At 48.2% G+C, this 18,227-nt stretch overlaps 1 protein-coding gene across 11 annotated transcripts in view; it reads left to right on the plus strand.

The window, feature by feature from the left end:
* Nucleotides 1–7,017: 7,017 nt before the first annotated feature.
* The window catches only part of ATP2A3 (ATPase sarcoplasmic/endoplasmic reticulum Ca2+ transporting 3), a 47,006-nt gene continuing 35,796 nt past the window's right edge, over nt 7,018–18,227 (plus strand). For 7 of the 11 annotated variants that reach the window (XR_003525238.2, XR_003525236.2, XR_003525237.2 and 4 more), the window contains exon 1: nt 7,018–7,325. Coding sequence is in view for 4 of the 11 variants with exons in the window: in XM_027625542.2 (XP_027481343.2) it covers nt 7,208–7,325 (118 nt within the window). In the remaining 7 variants the exon portion in view is untranslated. The remainder of the gene's footprint in view (nt 7,326–18,227) is intronic. The other 4 variants (XM_027625545.2, XM_027625547.2, XM_027625548.2 and 1 more) reach the window with 3 other exon arrangements.

Genomic DNA, 18,227 nt, shown 5'->3' on the forward strand with positions numbered 1-18,227 from the left:
CAAGAGTCTGACGCACCACCCAGGCGCCCCCTAGAGAAGCCAATTGAAGAGTGAGGAGGGTTTTAGACAGATAAAGATAAGCGAACTAGTCTCCCAGAACAGGTAACAGCATGGGCAAATGCAGGGAGGGAAAAATTCTTGGAGCAAGGATGGAGAAGGTAAGTCAAAGTGATGTGAGTTTAAGGTGTTGAGGGGGCAGGAGCACAAGATAAGGTTGGCAAGCTGAGGGGTTGATCTTAATGGGGGAAGACCATAGGAAGCCATGGAAGGCACTTGAACAGGAGAGTAGTAGCATGGCTGCTTTAGGAAGAGAAATCTGGTAGAAGTAGCAAGAGAAGGCCGGCCAGGAAGGAGCAGACACCCTCACATGATATGCTCCCCACTTCCTGAGGTCTGGGGTGTCTCTGCCCACCACTGAGAGAGAGAGAGGACAACTTCCTCTCCTCAGCCTGGCCGGGGAGATAAAATGGCAAGGACAGGAAGTTGCCTTAAGGAGCTGAGGAGTGAGCAGCCTGGTCCAGAGCCCCCAACCCCACCCTGTACCGGGTGTTCCTGTAGAGGTAAATGCAAGGGGAAGTAGGCGAGGCCCCTCAGGCCAAAATGCAATGCTCTAGGTGTCCTGGGCGCCTGCTCTGTCCTGTTGCTGACAGGTCTGCCCTTGCTGAGCCCTCAAAGACCAGGTATGCTTCCGTCCCCGAAAAGGTTCTGGTGTTTCCTGCCTCACTTCTGTCATTCAAACACCCTTCCTGACACCTCCTGGGAACCAAGGTGAGTCAGACCAGATGCCTGCCCTCGAGAGTATCAACGTACAGTGAGGGCAGCGGGGCAGACAATAGACACCAGGGTGCTGGGAGCTTGATGGGGTCATTCAGGCTACCAGAGCCCTGTTGGCCTCAGGGATGAGAAGTGGCTTCCAGGCCTTAAGGACTAATAGGGATGAGCACTAAAAGATGGAGGGGTGTTCCAAGCACAGGGGACAATGTAAGCAAAGATTCAGAGGCAAGGAAACTTCCTATTGTGTGCAGTGAACTAGATGTGGCCCCATGTGGCAACCAAGGGAGGTAGGAAGTAGTGAGGATGAATGGTGGTCTGAGGAATCTGGACACCCTCTGAAGGGCAGGGCTGAAGGGGGCTGAGAGGGTGGAGGTCCCCATCTTAGAGAACAGGGAAGGGCTGAGGGCACAGGTTATACAAGTGGCTCCAGGCCAGGTGGGGCCCCGGGGCCCAGGAGGACTGGCGGGGGTGCATCAGGGGCTTAGATGGGGTCCCCAAGTCCAAAAGAGCAAATAAAAGAACTTCGGGTCAGAGGGAAGGTAGCAGACAGGAGCATCTCCCAGTCTGAACAGTTGGGAGCCAGTCTTCCCTGCCCCTCCAGAGGGGGGCTGTCCAAGTAGATGGGGGTAGGAGGTTAAGACAGAGGACTTAGAATCAATGCTCATTGAGGACATTAGGAGAAGGAAGGGAAAAATGAAGGGGGGAAATCGGAGGGGGAGACGAACCATGAGAGACTAGGGACTCTGAGAAACAAAGTGAGGCTTTTAGAGGGGAGGGGGGTGGGGGGATGGGTTAGCCTGGTGATGGGTACTAAAGAGGGCACGTTCTGCATGGAGCACTGGGTGCTATTCACAAACAATGAATCATGGAACACTACATCAAAAAAACTAATGACGTACTGTATGGGGACTAACATAACATAATAAAATTAAATTAAGTTAAAAAAAAAAGAATCAATGCTCAGCAGCAGCAAGGTCTCAGAGAGGGGGAACAACTACCCACTGAGCCTGGATGACCCTGGTGAACAGGAAGTGAGGTTCCCAGGTCTCTAGGGCTGTTTGCATTTTGAGTCAAACCCATTTACAAACCCAAGTGGGGCAGTGGCAGGGTAACCCCAGACTCTCTGTCTCCTCTAAGGTCTGCGCTGTCTCAGGCTCCTTCCAGACCCAGCACTGATGTGATAGACAGGGACACTGAGGCCCAGAGATGGCAGGCACCTCCCAGACCTCACAGCAAAGGCTACTTTGCACAGGCTGTTTCCCTCCCCTGTTCCTTCAGATTTCAGCAGAAGTGTCACTTCCTCTAGATCTCCCCTGAGCTCCCTGACTGGGAGCACCCCCTCCTTACCATGTTCTCAAGACTCCAATGGCCACTCCGCCGTCTGTTTCTATGTGTGGTTCTTTGGAATTAATGACTGACGGAGTGAGCTCAGGGAGAACAGGGACCATCTATCCAGGGCCTGGCACTATCTCTGACACATGCTGGTTCCTTGATAAATATTTTAGAAGGGAGGGAGGGAAAGGGAAAAGGAGGGTAGATCTCTGGCCTCATTCAGAGGCAGTCAAAACTGTGCAGGGAGGAGAGTAAATACACAAGGCTGGGGTAGCCAAGAAAATGAATTTCCAAAGTAGGGAGAGATTTTAGGGAGAGGAGATAGAAGAACAGTCTAGGCCAGGGGAATAGCATGAATGAACAGGTGGAACTGGAATATGCAAGGCCAGTTTGGGGAATTTTGAGGCAACCAGTTTACCGGGTTTATGCCAACTGGTAAAGGTCTGTGATTGCTGAGTTGAAGAGTTTGGACCTTACCCTTCAGGTAATACAGAGCTTAAAAAAAAAAAAAAAAGGTTCATGAGCCGTGGGATGACATAATGAAACCACCAGTTCAGTCAGGCAATCTTTGTGCAGAGGTAAGTCTGGAGGCAGGGAGGCCAGGGAGGAGGCTCGAGAGAGAGAAGGTGGGGCTTGAGTTCCGGCAGTGATAAGAAGGCAGGAGGCAGGGAGGATGGCGCAGGCAGAACACCCTTCTCCACTGGTCAAAGCCCCACTCACTTTGTGCTTTGGGAGAGGCTAGTGGGCTGTTGAAAAGCCTGGCTCTGGAGTTAGAGTAGCCTGGGTTTGAATCCCAGCTGAGAGCCCCTAGGAAAGTCACCTAGGTTCTCAGAGCCTCTCTATCTATGAAATGAGAACAGAGTTGGCAGCATAATTTTAGGACCCAGTGCAAGATGAAAATGTGGAGACCCTGTCTAAAAAAGAGGAGGGAAAAACGTGCCATCGAAGGTACTAAAATATAAAGCTTTTCCTTTCTTCTGCAATCTCTGCTTTACTGGCCACAATGGGGTTTTTTTATTTGCTATTTACTCTTCTAAGTAAAGACAAAGGCAAAATTTAAATTATTAGCCTGAATCATATCATTCATCTTCATTTTGCGCAATGCCAGTTTTAAATGCAAAATTAAGAGCATTTCACTCACACGTTCAATCACTAAAATGACACCAATTGTATTTCATAGCCTGCGTGTGCTTATGTGGGCCCAGCACACTTCCATTGCACAACTCTGTTGTGCATGCATACATATTTAGTTTGGACCAGAACAGTGGGAATACTGCATAACACTTACTCACTGCTTTTATTTCACTTGTTTCACATCCTAGCCCTTGGGCTTACGCATGAATAAGGATGTACGGAAAGAAAAGGGAACTCTGGGTTGCCCTTTCTTTCCCTTTTCTTCTAAGGACATCCTTTCTAATATAAGTGGTTGGTGAATGCTGGGAAATAACATGAGTAAGAAAGTGTTTCTTAGGACACTACTGCCTTCTTTTGGCTTTTGAAGCAACCCCTGGTTCAAAGGGAAAGTATGGCCTCTCAGGGTGGTCAGCACTCTCACTTACTCAGTAATAGATATAACACACTTACTTTATATTTGGTTTGAGTCTCACTGAACTCCCATGAGTCCACCAGAATTCTGAGCTCATGAAGCATCACAGACTCTGTATTTGAATGGGACAGCATATTCGGCACATCCTCTCTGCTCACACACATGCCCTGCCAACTTCACTTACAAAGCAGAAGTTCAGAGATAAAATTATTAAGAATTTCAAGACAATGATAGCAGAGCATTAACCAAGCATCAGGCCCTGTGTGACCACACAGTTTGTATGCCCACACAGCTGGCCCTGCCTGGGGACAATAATTGTGTAGTACTTACTCCAGCTGTGAGGATTAAATTCAAAGCTGGGCCTATCTGACTCTAGTCACAGCCCTTTGGCTGCAAAAAACAAAACCTGCTCAAACTGTGACAAATAAAAGTAGATCTACACAAAGAGCGCACAACTGTACCTTGTGGAATCTTCGGCAGCCAAGGGCAGAAGTACGGTAGAAGCTCTGAGGAACTCGGATGCCATTAAGCAGTTTCTGTCTCTGCCTCTCTCTCCTCTCTGACACTACATGGTATCTTGACTCAATTTCTTGCTTCATGTAGACTTGGTTTTCCCCTCTGCTTTCCCACTGCTGTACTTCAGATGATGTTAACTCTGGCCCTCTTAACTCTAGTCCAAGTACCTATGGTCTTCTGGATATAATCTTCGGCTCAACGCTTAAACTCTCAAGAGGGAGTTTGACTGGCTCAGTTCACCTGCCTAAGGCTGAGCTACTCCTGGCCCAGGGCCCTCCCCTGGCCACTCAGCTGGGGAGGGGGCCTACATGAGCAGTTCAGGCTGCCCCCCCAGGTATCCTCCGTCAGCCCCAAACACACAGCTGCCCTTAGACACCTCCACCTGGAGCCCCCAGGCCCCTCACACTCCACTTGGCCCCAAATGCAGCCCCTGACTCCTCTTCCCACATCAATCGGCTAAACCCCTCACCCACCCAGCTACTGAAGCCAGAAACTTGGGGGTTAGCTGTGACTCCTAACTATCTCTCACTACTAAATTACTAGATCCTGTCCATCACAGCCCTCTCTGCCTTGGTTCACACTGTCTCATTTTTTGTCAGGAAGATTGCAGGGTCCCTTCAGCCTCTGCTCCTCACTTCAAAAGCTTCAGGGGGAAGCTCCAACTCTTATTGTTTAAAAAGCCTTCAGTACAACAAACTGGGGGTTGCTGGAGTGGTGGGGGGTGGGAAGGATGGGGTGGCTTGGTGATAGACATTGGGGAGGGTATGTGCTATGGTGAGCGCTGTGAATTGTGCAAGACTGTGGAATCACAGATCTGTACTTCTGAAACAAATAATGCAATATATGTTAAGAAAAAAAAGAAGATAGCAGGAGGGGAAGAATGAAGGGGAGTAAGTCAGAGGGGGAGACGAACCATGAGAGACAATGGACTCTGAAAAACAAACTGAGGGTTCTAGAGGGGAGGGGGATGGGGGGATGGGTTAGCCTGGCGATGGGTATTAAAGAGGGCACATTCTGCGTGGAGCACTGGGTGTTATGCCCAAACAATGAATCATGGAACACTACATCAAAAACTAATGATGTAATGTATGGTGATTAACATAACAATAAAAAATTTAAAAAAATAAAAATTAAAAAAAAGCCTTCAGTACAAAATCCACGTCATTATATAGACAATGAAGGTTCTCAGTGTCAAAGCCCAGTCTCTCTGACTTACCTTCCTGATCCTGGTGTTCATGCTCCTTATGATCCAGCCATGCTGAGGTACTGAATCACTGTCTCTGGCACACAGTTGAGGTTTCCCACCTTCAACACAGGCTGTTTTTTCTGACTGCAACACCCTCTTCTTCACATGTCTAAATCTTTCTAAGACCTACCTTCCCCCATGCTCCTCCACCTTGGCCCCCTCAGGTGAGGTGAGGCAGGCATGCCTACCGCCAGACAGGCTGTTAAGTTCTGTCTCTTTGTCCTGTGAGGGAGTTAGAAAGAGCTAGGACCAGATGCCAGGACTGAAGTTCTCAGTACATGGCAGCTGGGAGGTGGGGAGGATAGACCTGCCCTTTGGACAGCATGCCTGTGACCACGTCACTTTGGCCACTAGCTGTTTGTCCGAGTGCAGATAAAGCCCAACCCCACTGAGTGTCTCTATGCCCAAGGAGGCATAGTGAGGATGAGACAGAGGAGGAGGATCACAGTTCTGTCCTGACAGGAAGAGGTCAGGAGCTGGGGGTACACATGGTCTGGGGAGGGGTCAGCAACCAGGGGCCAGGCTGGACGCTGGGGCTTGTGTGTGCAGTTGCAGTATCTGGGAAGGCTTTGTGGCTGCAGAGGCGCTATAGGGTTTAGGGTTTGAACAGCTGACTGGGTGGGCTCAATCCTGGAATCTATGACCTTGTGCGGCCAAGGTGGACCCCAGAGGGGGAAGACAGCAGAGGCCAGCTTGGTGGGAGGTACGACGGCCCATGGGATGAGACTGGCTGGGTCTTAAGCTGAAAAGGGTGCCTGAAGTAGATTGCTCTCTCTGCTCCTCTTTTTGGTGGGGTGAGTGGTTTCTGCCTTCCCACAGCTTGCTTCCCTGACCTGCAGCCCTTTCTCTTGTCTCCCCTAGAGCGGCTGGAACTCAGAAAGCACAGCGCTGGAATGGGGGTTCCTCCGTCCCTCCTCATCCCCAGCTCAGGATCACTCTCCCTGGGGGCCCTGGCCAGAGGCCTCCACCCCACCCCCTCAGGCCTCTGGGGCTCCCCACGCCCACCTCGGAAGTTACATTTCCTGTTGGGGTGAGGGTGTGAGTCCAAGGGAACAAGACTGGTTTTCTTTCTCTTATACCGGTTCATTGTCAGAGGTTCGGTTACGTGAGGAATAACCGTGCACTGCTGAAAATCTGGAAGGGATACAGAAAGCACAAACTTCAAAAGAAGAAAACATCAAGTAATCTCCGTAGTAGATGCGCTTATTCACAGGCTTTCGGGTTCTGTCTAGATCCAGGGTCACCCTTTGCATAATTCAAATTCGGGGGTAGGAAGCCCTTCCACGGACACCTCTATTTTTGCCACCTCTCTGAACCCAGGAAGGCTCAAAAGAAGGCAGCTCACAGACCCGGGTCCGCAGCCTGCCGCAGCTCTCGCCCCCTAGGGGGGCCCGGAGCTCTGCGGACAGGGGCCGAGACCCCTCCCGGCCACGCTCAGCCCTCCCCTCGCAGGCTGCCTCAGTTCCCTCTTCCGCAGAATGGGCGGGCAGCTCAGCCTCCGGGTCCCCGGGTGCTGCGGGGGCGGGGCGGCTGCCGGCTCGCTAGGGCTGCCGGAAGGGGTGTGAATGCGGGGGCGGGCTCCGCGCCGCCCCGCCCCGGGGAGGGAGCCCAGGGCGCCGCATCCTGGCGCTGGCCTCCGACGCCGCTGCGGCCACTGCCGTCGGGGAAGGTCCCAGCGCTGACATGACCTCGCGCGGCGCTCGCCCGGGCCCAAGCTCCCGGCGTCCCGCGCAGTAGCCCCGCGAAGAGGCGGACTCGACGGTGCCGACCGCGCAGAAAATCAGGCGGGCGGCATGGAGGCGGCGCACCTGCTCCCGGCCGCCGACGTGCTGAACCGCTTCTCGGTGAGGGTCGAGAGCGGCCTGAGGCCGGAGCAGGTGTCTGGCGCGCGGGAGCGCTACGGCCCCAACGGTGAGAGCGCGGGCCTGGCCGGGGAATCTAGGGGCCGCACGCGCCGCAGTCTCCGTTTACTCCCCTATGCCGAAACCGGGGAGCGGTCCTCCCCCTTTCCAGCCCTCGGTCCCCGCGGGCGGGCAGGAAGCGAGAGCTCCGGAAACTTCTGCAGATGCTCTTAGGGCGCTCGGACGGGCTGCGCGGCCACCTTCGCGGGGGGTTGGGCGGGTTCCGGGTTTAGAGACCTGACGCCTGGCTCCCCCTCCCAGCTCCCCTTCCCCCAGGCCCAGGGACCTGTGCGGTCCTTCTGGGCTTCCCACATACACCCCCGACCCTAGCCACTCCCATAAGCTTGAATCCACCACTATCCACTGTCAGCGCTGGGTCATGGCCCCGCACTGCAACCTGCCGGCATCATGCAAACGCACACGCTGAGATCAGCTGGCTAGGGACCAGTCAGGGACTCTGAGACCCAGCCTGCCAGCTGGCCCTGAGGGTCTCCCCGAGGGCACAGTAAAACACCCAGAAGGTGCAGTTTGTCAGTTGGCAGCCTTGGTGCCCCCGCCCCCACCCCCACCCCCAGGTCTTCCTCTTTCTGCAACCCAAGGAGGCGGATGTGGCTGGCGGGAGTCGGTGGGGGCTTTGAACTGCTGAGGCAGGAGACCCACTTTTGGAGGGCGGGGGCAGACTCAAGGCCTCACTCAGGGAGTTGCTAGGGAAGGCCTTTTCCTCTTGACCTGGAGCAGCACCTGACCATCTCTGGGCAGGGAGGGAGCCTTCCTGCTACTGCTGTTTGGGTGGAAATGGCATCATTTCTTCCTGGTCTTCAAAGAGTTTGGGATTCTCCATCTGCCAAAAGACACAAGTACCAAGTACTATATGGATGTGGCCCTGAGCACATTTGGAGGCCCTGTAAACGTGGAAGATGTAGAGGTCCCCTCCTCAAGTCACTTGCCACCCTCTTCATCCACCCCCAGGGCACTGGGCACAATGTTAGGGATCCAGATGGAAATGTCCCCTCCATCCCCAAAGTGCAGCCTGGACGCACTTTGTTTTAGGACTTGGGGCCTCACCCTTTCAGGGATCCCAACCAGCCAGAGGGGAAAGTGCTCTGGCCATGAGCTCAGGGATGGCTTGAAAATTACCAAGAGCTGTCAGAAAAGGAGCTTTGGGTTTTGTATTGGCTTATGAAAACCACCTCTTATATAAATATTATCTTTCTGGAGCAGAAATCCTTTTCCAAAAAAATTAGTTGCTATATTTAGTTGAGCTGTGGGAGGAACTAGAGAGATAAATATTATTTAATATCCTCCATTAGTGACTTGGCAGGGAGGGTGTCATTGCTACAAGAGGGCAAGGCAGCAGGACCTGTCCCCCAACCCTGGGGTGGGGCTGGGGATCAAGGCAGCAGGTCTGGGGTTCCACAGCCTCTTCTGTGCTGCTGTGGCCTCCAGCTTGGGAGTCCTGAATCCCAAGGAAAACTGGAGACCCAGCCCTTGGTTCTGCCTCCAGAGGCCCTGTGTGGCCCTGGGCAACATCCCTCTTCTTTCTGGTTCCCCTTTGTTTGTTGATCCAGCAGAGGGGCTGCCTGAGAAGGAGGGAGCCTCTAGTTCTCCCCCATGTTGTTTTGTGTAGGTAAGGGGATCTAAGGGTGAGTGGGCCACTGAGCATCTGTGTGAGGTGATGGATAAGGATGTTGGTGTGGTGTATAGGTCCCCAAAGAGGTGGATGTGCAGTGGTAGGTAGGTAGGTTGGGGGGGCATTGATTGGCTCCCCTAGTTTCCTTGTGCTTTGATAGTAGCGATAATAAAAGCTAATGATCAGGCGCCTGAGTGGCTCAGTCGTTAAGTGTCTGCCTCCGGCTCAGGTCACGGTCCCAGGGTCCTGGGAGTGAGCCCCATGTCGGGGACCCTGCTCGGCGGGAAGCCTGCTCTCCCTCTCCCACTCCTGCTGCTTGTGTTCCCTCTCTCGCTGTCTCTCTCTCTGTCAAATAAAATCTTAAAAAAAAAAAAAAAAAGCTAATGTTCACTGAGCACTTACTATGTGCCAGGCACTGTTCTTAGCAAATTTCATCTCTTATTTATTCCCCAGAACAACTCTATGGAAACAACTGTAGTCATTCCCACTTTACAGAGGAGGTAACTGAGTCACCAGCATGTTAGACAGCTTGCCCAAGCTTACACAGTACTTGGTAGAGCTGGTGCTGGGTACCTGGCCCTCTCCAGCCTCACTCTTCCTGTCTGTACGAGGGAGTCACTGGTTCCACAGGCCCTGGTGGCTGTGCTAGGCGGTGGCTATCCCAGCCATGCTGCCAACCCCACAGGGCCCCAGAGAGCCTTCAGATCACTGATTGACCTCTTCCTCGGGAACCATTTCAGGGCTCTGGAAGTCCTCAGGTGGGGAGCGGAGAGCCAGCTTCCCCTTCCTGCATCATGCTCTCACTCTGACCAGCCCCAGCTGAGGAGGAGGCATGGCTGAACTGCAATATCTACAGGCACTGGGGAGGTCTTTCCCTCTCGGGTGACCTGGAGTGGTATATGCATCTCTGGGGTAGGGCTGACAGAGTTTGAACCTTAGCTCTGCCCCCTTCATAGCTGTGTAATCCTCAATAAGCCACTTCTCCTCTCTGTGCCTTGATTTCTTCATCATAAGTGAAGCTACAATAGGACCCATGTCATATGGTTGCATATAAGTGTTTGTGCCACCAAACCATCCCTCCTTGTAGCAGACAAGTCTGGGCCAGGCTCCGGGCCAGCTGGGTGGTGGGGTGGGCCCAAGCTACAGGTGGAGGGAAACACCCCAGGGACTAGTGTCCTCCCCCACCCCAGGAGTCTATGCACCTGCAAGGTTGTTAGTGCTGGAAACCACAAAAAAGTCATTTGCTTAAGTCCTGAAGTTTGCAAATTCTGCTGGTGGATGGAGGAAGGGAGGCTGTAAAGCAGGGACTGGGGATCCTGCCCTCCCACCTTTTGTTCCTCCTCCCTCCTCAGAGCTGGGGGATGGGGGCTCAGCAGTGCTGTCAGTGAGTATGCCAGCTGGGGGTCCCCCATACACACAGAACCCAGCCTATCTCAACCCCAGTGAATAGAGAGGTGTCCTCTGAACCCCAACAGGGCAGTGAGTGGGAGGCTTCTGGCCCAGCACCTCTTTTTTTTCCTTCGGCTGTTTTTGGCTTTATTTAATTATTTGTTTTTGTGCAAGGTAGTTCTTTGTTTCTTTGGTTTTTTTTAAATTTTTTATTGTTATGTTAATCACCATACATTACATCATTAGTGTTTTTTTTATTTTAATTTTTTTATTGTTATGTTTATCAGCATATATTCCATCATTAGTTTTTGATGTAGTGTTCCATGATTCATTGTTTGTGCATAACACCCAGTGCTCCACGCAGAACGTGCCCTCTTTAATACCCATCACCAGGCTAACCCATCCCCCCCCTCCCCTCTAGAACCCTCAGTTTGTTTTTCAGAGTCCATCATCTCTCATGGTTCGTCTCCCCCTCTGATTTACTCCCCTTCATTCTTCCCCTCCTGCTATCTTCTTCTTTTTTTTTTTCTTAACATATATTGCATTATTTGTTTCAGAGGTATGGATCTGTGATTCAACAGTCTTGCACAATTCACAGCACTCACCGTAGCACATACCCTGCCCAATGTCTATCACCCAGCCACCCCCTCCCTCCCACCCCCCCACCACTCCAGCAACACTCAGTTTGTTTCCTGAGATTAAGAATTCCTCATATCAGTGAGGTCATATGATACATGTCTTTCTCTGATTGACTTATTTCACTCAGCATAACACCCTCCAGTTCCATCCATGTCATAGCAAATGGCAAGATCTCATTTCTTTTGATGGCTGCATAATATTCCATTGTGTATATATACCACCCCTTCTTTGTCCATTCATCTGTCGATGGACATCTTGACTCTTTCCACAGTTTGGCTATTGTGGACACTGCTGCTATAAACATCAGGGTGCATGTACCACTTCGGATCCCGACATTTTTATACTTGTGGTAAATACCCAGTAGTGCAATTGCTGGATCATATGGTAGCTCTATTTTCAACTTTTTGAGGAACCTCCATACTGTTTTCCAGAGTGGTTGCACCAGCTTGCATTCCCACCAACAGCGTAGGAGGGTTCCCCTTTCTCCGCATCCCCACCAACAGCTGTCGTTTCCTGACTTGTTAATTTTAGCCATTCTGACTGGTGTGAGGTGGTATCTCATTGAGGTTTTGATTTGGATTTCCCTGATGCAGAGCGATGTTGAGCACTTTTTCATGTGTCTGTTGGCCATTTGATTGTCTTCTTTGGAAAAAGATCTGTTCATGTCTCTGCCCATTTCTTGATTGGATTATTTGTTCTCTGGGTGTTGACTTTGATAAGTTCTTTATGGATTTTGGATACTAACCTTTATCTGATAGTCATTTGCAAATATCTTCTCCCATTGTGTCGGTTGTCTTTTGGTTTTGTGGACTGTTTCTTTGGCTGTGCAAAAGCTTTTTATCTTGATGAAATCCCAATAGTTCATTTTTGCCCTGGCTTTCCTTACCTTTGGCGATGTTTCTAGGAAGAAGTTGCTGCGGCTGAGGTTGAAGAGGTTGCTGCCTGTGTTCTCCTTTAGGATTTTGATGGACTCCTGTCTCATATTTAGGTCTTTCAAACACTTGGAGTCTATTTTTGTGTGTGGTGTAAGGAAATGGTCCAGTTTCATTCTTCTGCATGTGGCTGTCCAATTTTCCCAACACATTTGTTGAAGAGAGTGTCTTTTTTTCCATTGGACATTCTTTCCTGCTTTGTCAAAGATGAGTTGACCATAGAGTTGAGGGTCCATTTCTGGGCTCTCTCTTCTGGTCCATTGATCTATGTGTCTGTTTTTGTGCCAGTACCATACTGTCTTGATGATGACAGCTTTGTAATAGAGCTGGAAGTCCAGAATTGGGATGCCGCCGGCTTTGCTTTTCCTTTTCAACATTCCTCTGGCTATTCGGGGTCTCTTCTGGTTCCATAGAAATTTTAGGATTATTTGTTCCATTTCTTTGAAAAAAGTGGATGGTATTTTGATGGGGATTGCATTGAATGTGTAGATTGCTCTAGGTAGCACTGACATCTTCACAATGTTTGTTCTTCCAATCCATGAGCATGGAGGGTTTTTCCATTTCTTTGTGTCTTCCTCAATTTCTTTCATGAGTATTTTATAGTTTTCTGAGTACAGATCCTTTGCCTCTTTGGTTAGAGTTATTCCTAGGTATCTTATGGTTTTGGGTGCAATTGTAAATGGGATCGACTCCTTGATTTGTCTCTCTTCTGTCTTGTTGTGGTGTATAGGAATGCCACTGATTTCTGTGCATTGATTTTATATCCTGACACTTTACTGAATTCCTGTATGAGTTCTAGCAGTTTTGGGGTGGAGTCTTTTCGGTTTTCCACATAAAGTATCATATCATCTGCAAAGAGTGAGAGTTAGACTTCCTCCTTGCCGATTTGGATGCCTTTGATTTCTTTTTGCTGTCTGATTGTTGTGGCTAGGACTTCTAATACTATGTTGAATAGCAGTGGTGAGAGTGGACATCCCTGCCGCGTTCCTGACCTTAGGGGGAAAGCTCTTAGCTTTTCCCCATTGAGAATGATACTCTCTGTAGGTTTTTCATAGATGGCTTTTATGCTATTGAGGTGTGTACCCTCTATCCCTATACTCTGAAGAGTTTTGATCAAGAAAGGAAGCTGTACTTTGTCAAATGCTTTTTCTGCATCTGTTGAGAGGATCCTATGATTCTTGTTCTTTCTGTTGTTAATGTATTGTATCACGTTGATTGATTTGCAGATGTTGAACCAGCCTTGCAGCCCAGGGATAAATCCCACTTGGTCGTGGTGAATAATCCTTTTAATGTACTGTTGGATCCTATTGGCTAGTATTTTGGTGAGAATTTTTGCATCCATGTTCATCAAGGATATTGGTGTGTAATTCTCCTTTTTGATGGGGTCTTTGTCTGGTTTTGGGATCAAGGTAAGTGTGGCCTCAGAAAACGAGTTTGGAAGTTTTCCTTCCATTTCTATTTTTTGGAACAGTTTCAGGAGAATAGGTATTAATTTTTCTTTAAATGTCTGATAGAATTCCCCTGGGAAGCCATCTGGCCCTGGGCTTTGGTTTGTTGGGAGATTTTTGATGACTGCTTCAATTTCCTTAGTGGTGATAGGTCTGTTCAAGTTTTCTATTTCTTCCTGATAAATTTTAGTAGTTGATAAACTTCTAGGAATGCATCCATTTCTTCCAGGTTATCTAATTTGCTGGCATAGAATTGCTCATAACGTGTTCTTATAATTGTTTGTATTTCTTTGGTGTTGGTTGTGATCTCTCCTCTTTCATTCATGATTTTGTTGATTTGGGTCATTTCTCTTTTCTTTTTGATCAGTCTGGCCAGGGGTTTATCAATCTTGTTAATTCTTTCAAAGAACCAGCTCCTAGTTTTGTTGATCTGTTCTACTGTTCTTTTGGTTTCTATTTCATTGATTTCTACTCTGCTCTTTCTTACTTCTCTTCTCATGCTGGGTTTAGGCTTTGTTTGCTGTTTTTTTCTCTAGCTCCTTTAGGTGTAGGGTTAGGTTGTGTATTTGAGACCTTTCTTGTTTCTTGAGAAAGGGTTGTATTGCTATATACTTTCCTCTCAGGACGGCCTTTGCTGTATCCCAAAGATTTTGAACAGTTCTGTTTTCATTTTCATTGGTTTCCATGAATTTTTTTAATTCTTCCTTAATTTCCTGGTTGACCCATTCATTCTTTGGTAGGATGCTCTTTAGCCTCCATGTATTTGAGTTCTTTCTGACTTTCCGCTTGTGATCGAGTTCTAGTTTCAAAGCACTGTGGTCTGAAAATATGCAGGGAATAATCCTAATCTTTTGGTACCGGTTGAGACCTGATTTGTGACCTAGGATGTGATCAATTCTGGAGAATGTTCCATGGGCACTAGAGAAGAATGTGTATTCCGTTGCTTTGGGATGGAATGTTCTGAATATGTCTGTAAAGTCCATTTGGTCCAGTGTGTCATTTAAAGTCTTTATTTTCTTGTTGATCTTTTGCTTAGATGATCTGTCCATTTCAGCGAGGGGGGTGTTAAAGTCCCCCACTATTATTGTATTGTTGTCAATGTGTTTCTTTGTTTTTGGTATTAATTGCCTTATATAATTGGCTGCTCCCATATTAGGGGCATAGATATTTACAATTGTTAGATCTTCTTGTTGGATAGACCCCTTAAGCAGGATATAGTGTCCTTCCTCATCTCTTATTACAGTCTTTGTTTTAAAATCTAATTTGTCTGATATAAGGATTGCCACCCCAGCTTTCTTTTGGTGTCCACTAGCATGGTAAATTGTTTTTCACCCCCTCACTTTCTATCTGGGAGTGTGTTTGGGTCTAAAATGAGTCTCTTGCAGACAGCATATTGATGGGTCTTGTTTTTAAATCCAATCTGATAGCCCTGTCTTTTGATTGGGGCATTGAGCCCATTTACATTCAGGTTAACTATTGAAAGATATGAATTTAGTGCCATTTTATTGCCTGTAAGGTGACTGTGACTGTATATTGTCTGTGTTCCTTTCTGGTCTTTGGGGCTTCTAGGCTCTCTCTTTGCTTAGAGGACCCCTTTCAATAATTCTTGGAGGGCTGGTTTCATGTTTCCCAATTCCTTTAGTTTTTGTTTGTACTGGAAGCTTTTTATCTCTCCTTCAATTTTCAGTGACAGCCTAGCTGGATATAGTATTCTTGGCTGCCTATTTTTCTCGTTTAGTGCTCTGAAGATATCATGCCAGTCCTTTCTGGCCTGCCAGGTCTCTGTGGCTAGGTCGGTTGCTAATCTAATGTTTCTACCATTGTAGGTTACATATCTCTTCTCCCGAGCTGCTTTCAGGATTTTCTCTTTGTCTCTGAGACTCGTAAGTTTTACTATTAGGTGTCGGGGTATTGACCTAATTTTATTGATTTTGAGAGGGCTTCTCTGTGCCCCTGGATTTTGATGCCTGTTTCCTTCCCCACATTAGGGAAGTTCTCTGTTATAATTTGCTCCAATATACCTTCTGCCCCTCTCTCTCTTCTTCTTCTGGGATCCCAATTATTTCTAATGTTTCGTCTTATCGTATCACTTATCTCTCGAATCCTGCCCTCGTGATCCAGTCGTTGTTTATCTCTCTTTTTCTCAGCTTCTTTATTTTCCATCATTTGGTCTTCTATATCGCTAATTCTTTCTTCTGCCTCATTTATCCTAGCAGTTAGTGCCCCCATTTTTTATTGCACCTCATTAATATCCTTTTTGATTTCGACTTGGTTAGATTTTAGCTCTTTTATTTCTCCAGCAAGGGTGTCTCTAATAACGTCCATGCTTTTTTCAAGCCCAGCTAGTATCTTTAAAATCATGATTCTGAACTCTAGGTCCGGCATCATACTATGTCCGTATTGAGTAGGTCCCTGGCAGACGGTACTACCTCTTGTTCTCTTTGTTGAGGCGATTTTTTTCGTCTTGTCATGTTGTCCAGAGGAGAATAGATGAATGAGAGAACAAAATGCTAACAGGTTAACAACGTCCCCAGCAAATATACTCTAAACAAATCAGAAAAGACCTGAAACCAGGGGAAAAGAAAGGGAAAGAAAGAAAAAAGAAAGAGAAAAAGAAAAAGAAAAAGAAAAAGATAAAAACAAACAAAAACAACAAAACAAAAAAAAACAGACTATGATCAAATATGATCAGGCTAGTGCATAGATCAGTGCCACACACTAGATGTTGGGTGTATTTTGGTCTGTTAGAAGAAAGTGCCTGCTAAAATTTTAAAGAAAGACTTATATATGTACAAAATAAGGGTTGATACAATGAAGGGATGAAAGATGACTGTAAAGATGAAAATGATAAAAGATTTTATAAAAGGAATTGATAAGATAAGAAGTTGTTTGAAGAAAGAAAGAAGATTTTTTAAAAAGAGGAGAGAATGTGATCAGACAGGAGACTAGAACAAAGCCATACACTAGTGATTTAGGGTATATTTTGATCTGTTAGAAGAAACTGTATTTCAAAATTTTAAAGCGAGAACAACTTATATATATATATATATATGCCAAAAATAAGGGTAACTACTATGAAGGAATAGAATATCACTCTAAAAATGAAAAATAAAAATTTTTTTTTAAAAAAGGGATTGATAAAATGTTGGTTGAAAAAGGGAAAAAGAAAAATTCAAAAAAAAACAGTTAAAAAATTAACTTTGAAAAAATAATGAATCATGGTAAAAAAGCCATGAATTCCATGTGCAGTATTCCCCTAGCGCTGGAATTGTCCCGTTCTCATTGATCGGTAAACTTGGTCTTGGCTGGCTCTTCCTGCCGATCTTCTGGGGGAGGGGCCTGTTGCCGTGGTTCCCAAATGTCTTTGCCGAAGGCGGAATTGCCCCGCCCTTGCCGGGTCCAGGCTAAGTAATCTGCTCAGGTTTGCTCTCAGGAGCTTTTGTCCCTGCAAGCTCTCGGTACAGCTTTGGAGGACGAGAGTGAAAATGGTGGCCTCCCAATCTCCGCCCGGAGGAGCCGAAAATGCGGGGCCCCGCTCCTCAGTGCGCCTCAAGAGAAAAGCAGTCAGTCACTCCCGTGTCCCCGGTCTCCGGCCGCACTCCGTGCTCACCCGGCCTGTGACTGTTTCTATCTCTGGCACCGGACCCCATGTGGAGTCTCCAAACCCAGCAGATCCCTGCGGTGTGCTCCCGCGCTGCACCTCCCTGGGGAGGAAGGGGAGTCTCCCAGGATCTGCCGCTTGTTTGGTCCCTGCTGGAGGAGCAGTGGCCCGAATGTCACTGATCACAGTTTATGGCAACCCCGAGCTGAGAGCCCGCGCCTCGGCTCCATCTCTGCAGCCGGCTTCCCTGCTCTGATACCCGGGAGCTCTGCTGCACTCAGGCACCCTTGGTCTTTCTGTGACCCCGAGGGTCCTGAGACCACACTGTCCCGCGAGGGTTCCACCCCCCGCTTAGCCACTGGAGCGACGTCCCTCAGTGGAGCCGACTTCTAAAAGTTCCAATTTTGTGCTCTGCTGCTCTATCACTTGCTAGAAACAGCCGACAGAGGCCCCCTCCCCCGCCGTCTATCCTCCCGAATATCGCCTCGGATTCACTTCTCTGCACGTCCTACCTTCCAGTAAATGGTCGCTTTTCTGTTCAGAGAGTTGTTGCTGTTCTTCTCTTCGATCTCCTGTTGAGTTCGTAGGTATTGAGAATGGTTTGATCCCTATTGAGCTGAATTCCTGAGACCAGACAAAATCCAGGTCTCCTACTCCTCCGCCATCTTGCTCCCTGGCCCAGCACCTCTTGTGAGCATGCCCTTCCCTGCAGGTCCCAGAGGTGCCCAGCACTCAGCTTCCTCCAGAGGCTTTCTACATCTTCTCAGTCTATTTTTTGAATAAAATTGTGCACATAGTACAACACTCAAAGGGTACAAAAGATACAGTAAAGTCTCCCTAGACCTGTCCGCAACCACCCAGTGTTCCCAGTGTCTTGTGTCTCCTTCCTAAGATATTCTGTGTACATACACATCTATGTCTGTGATCTATGATCTTCTTTATGTGAAAGGGAATGATAGTGAGTGCTGTTTTGCCCCTGTTTTCCATGGAGGTGGTGCCATGTGGGCCATCCGCAGTCTTCCTAGTGGCTGTGCAGAGTTTCGTGTGGCTGTTGTAGTCTTTGTTTGCCTGGCTTTTGGAGGGCACTTGGATTGTTCACAGCCTCTCCTATCACACATGTTAGAAGGCATATTCTTGTCCCCAGATCACTTCACACACTTGTCAATAGTGCCAAAGGATAAATTCCTAGAAGTGGAATTGCTGGCTCAGAAGGCATGTGTAGTGTAAATTTTGACAGCTGTTGGGAAGTTGTTCTCCATAAAGCTGACACACC

This window comes from Zalophus californianus, chromosome 16 (genome assembly GCF_009762305.2).
Source record: "Zalophus californianus isolate mZalCal1 chromosome 16, mZalCal1.pri.v2, whole genome shotgun sequence".
NCBI lineage: Eukaryota > Metazoa > Chordata > Mammalia > Carnivora > Otariidae > Zalophus > Zalophus californianus.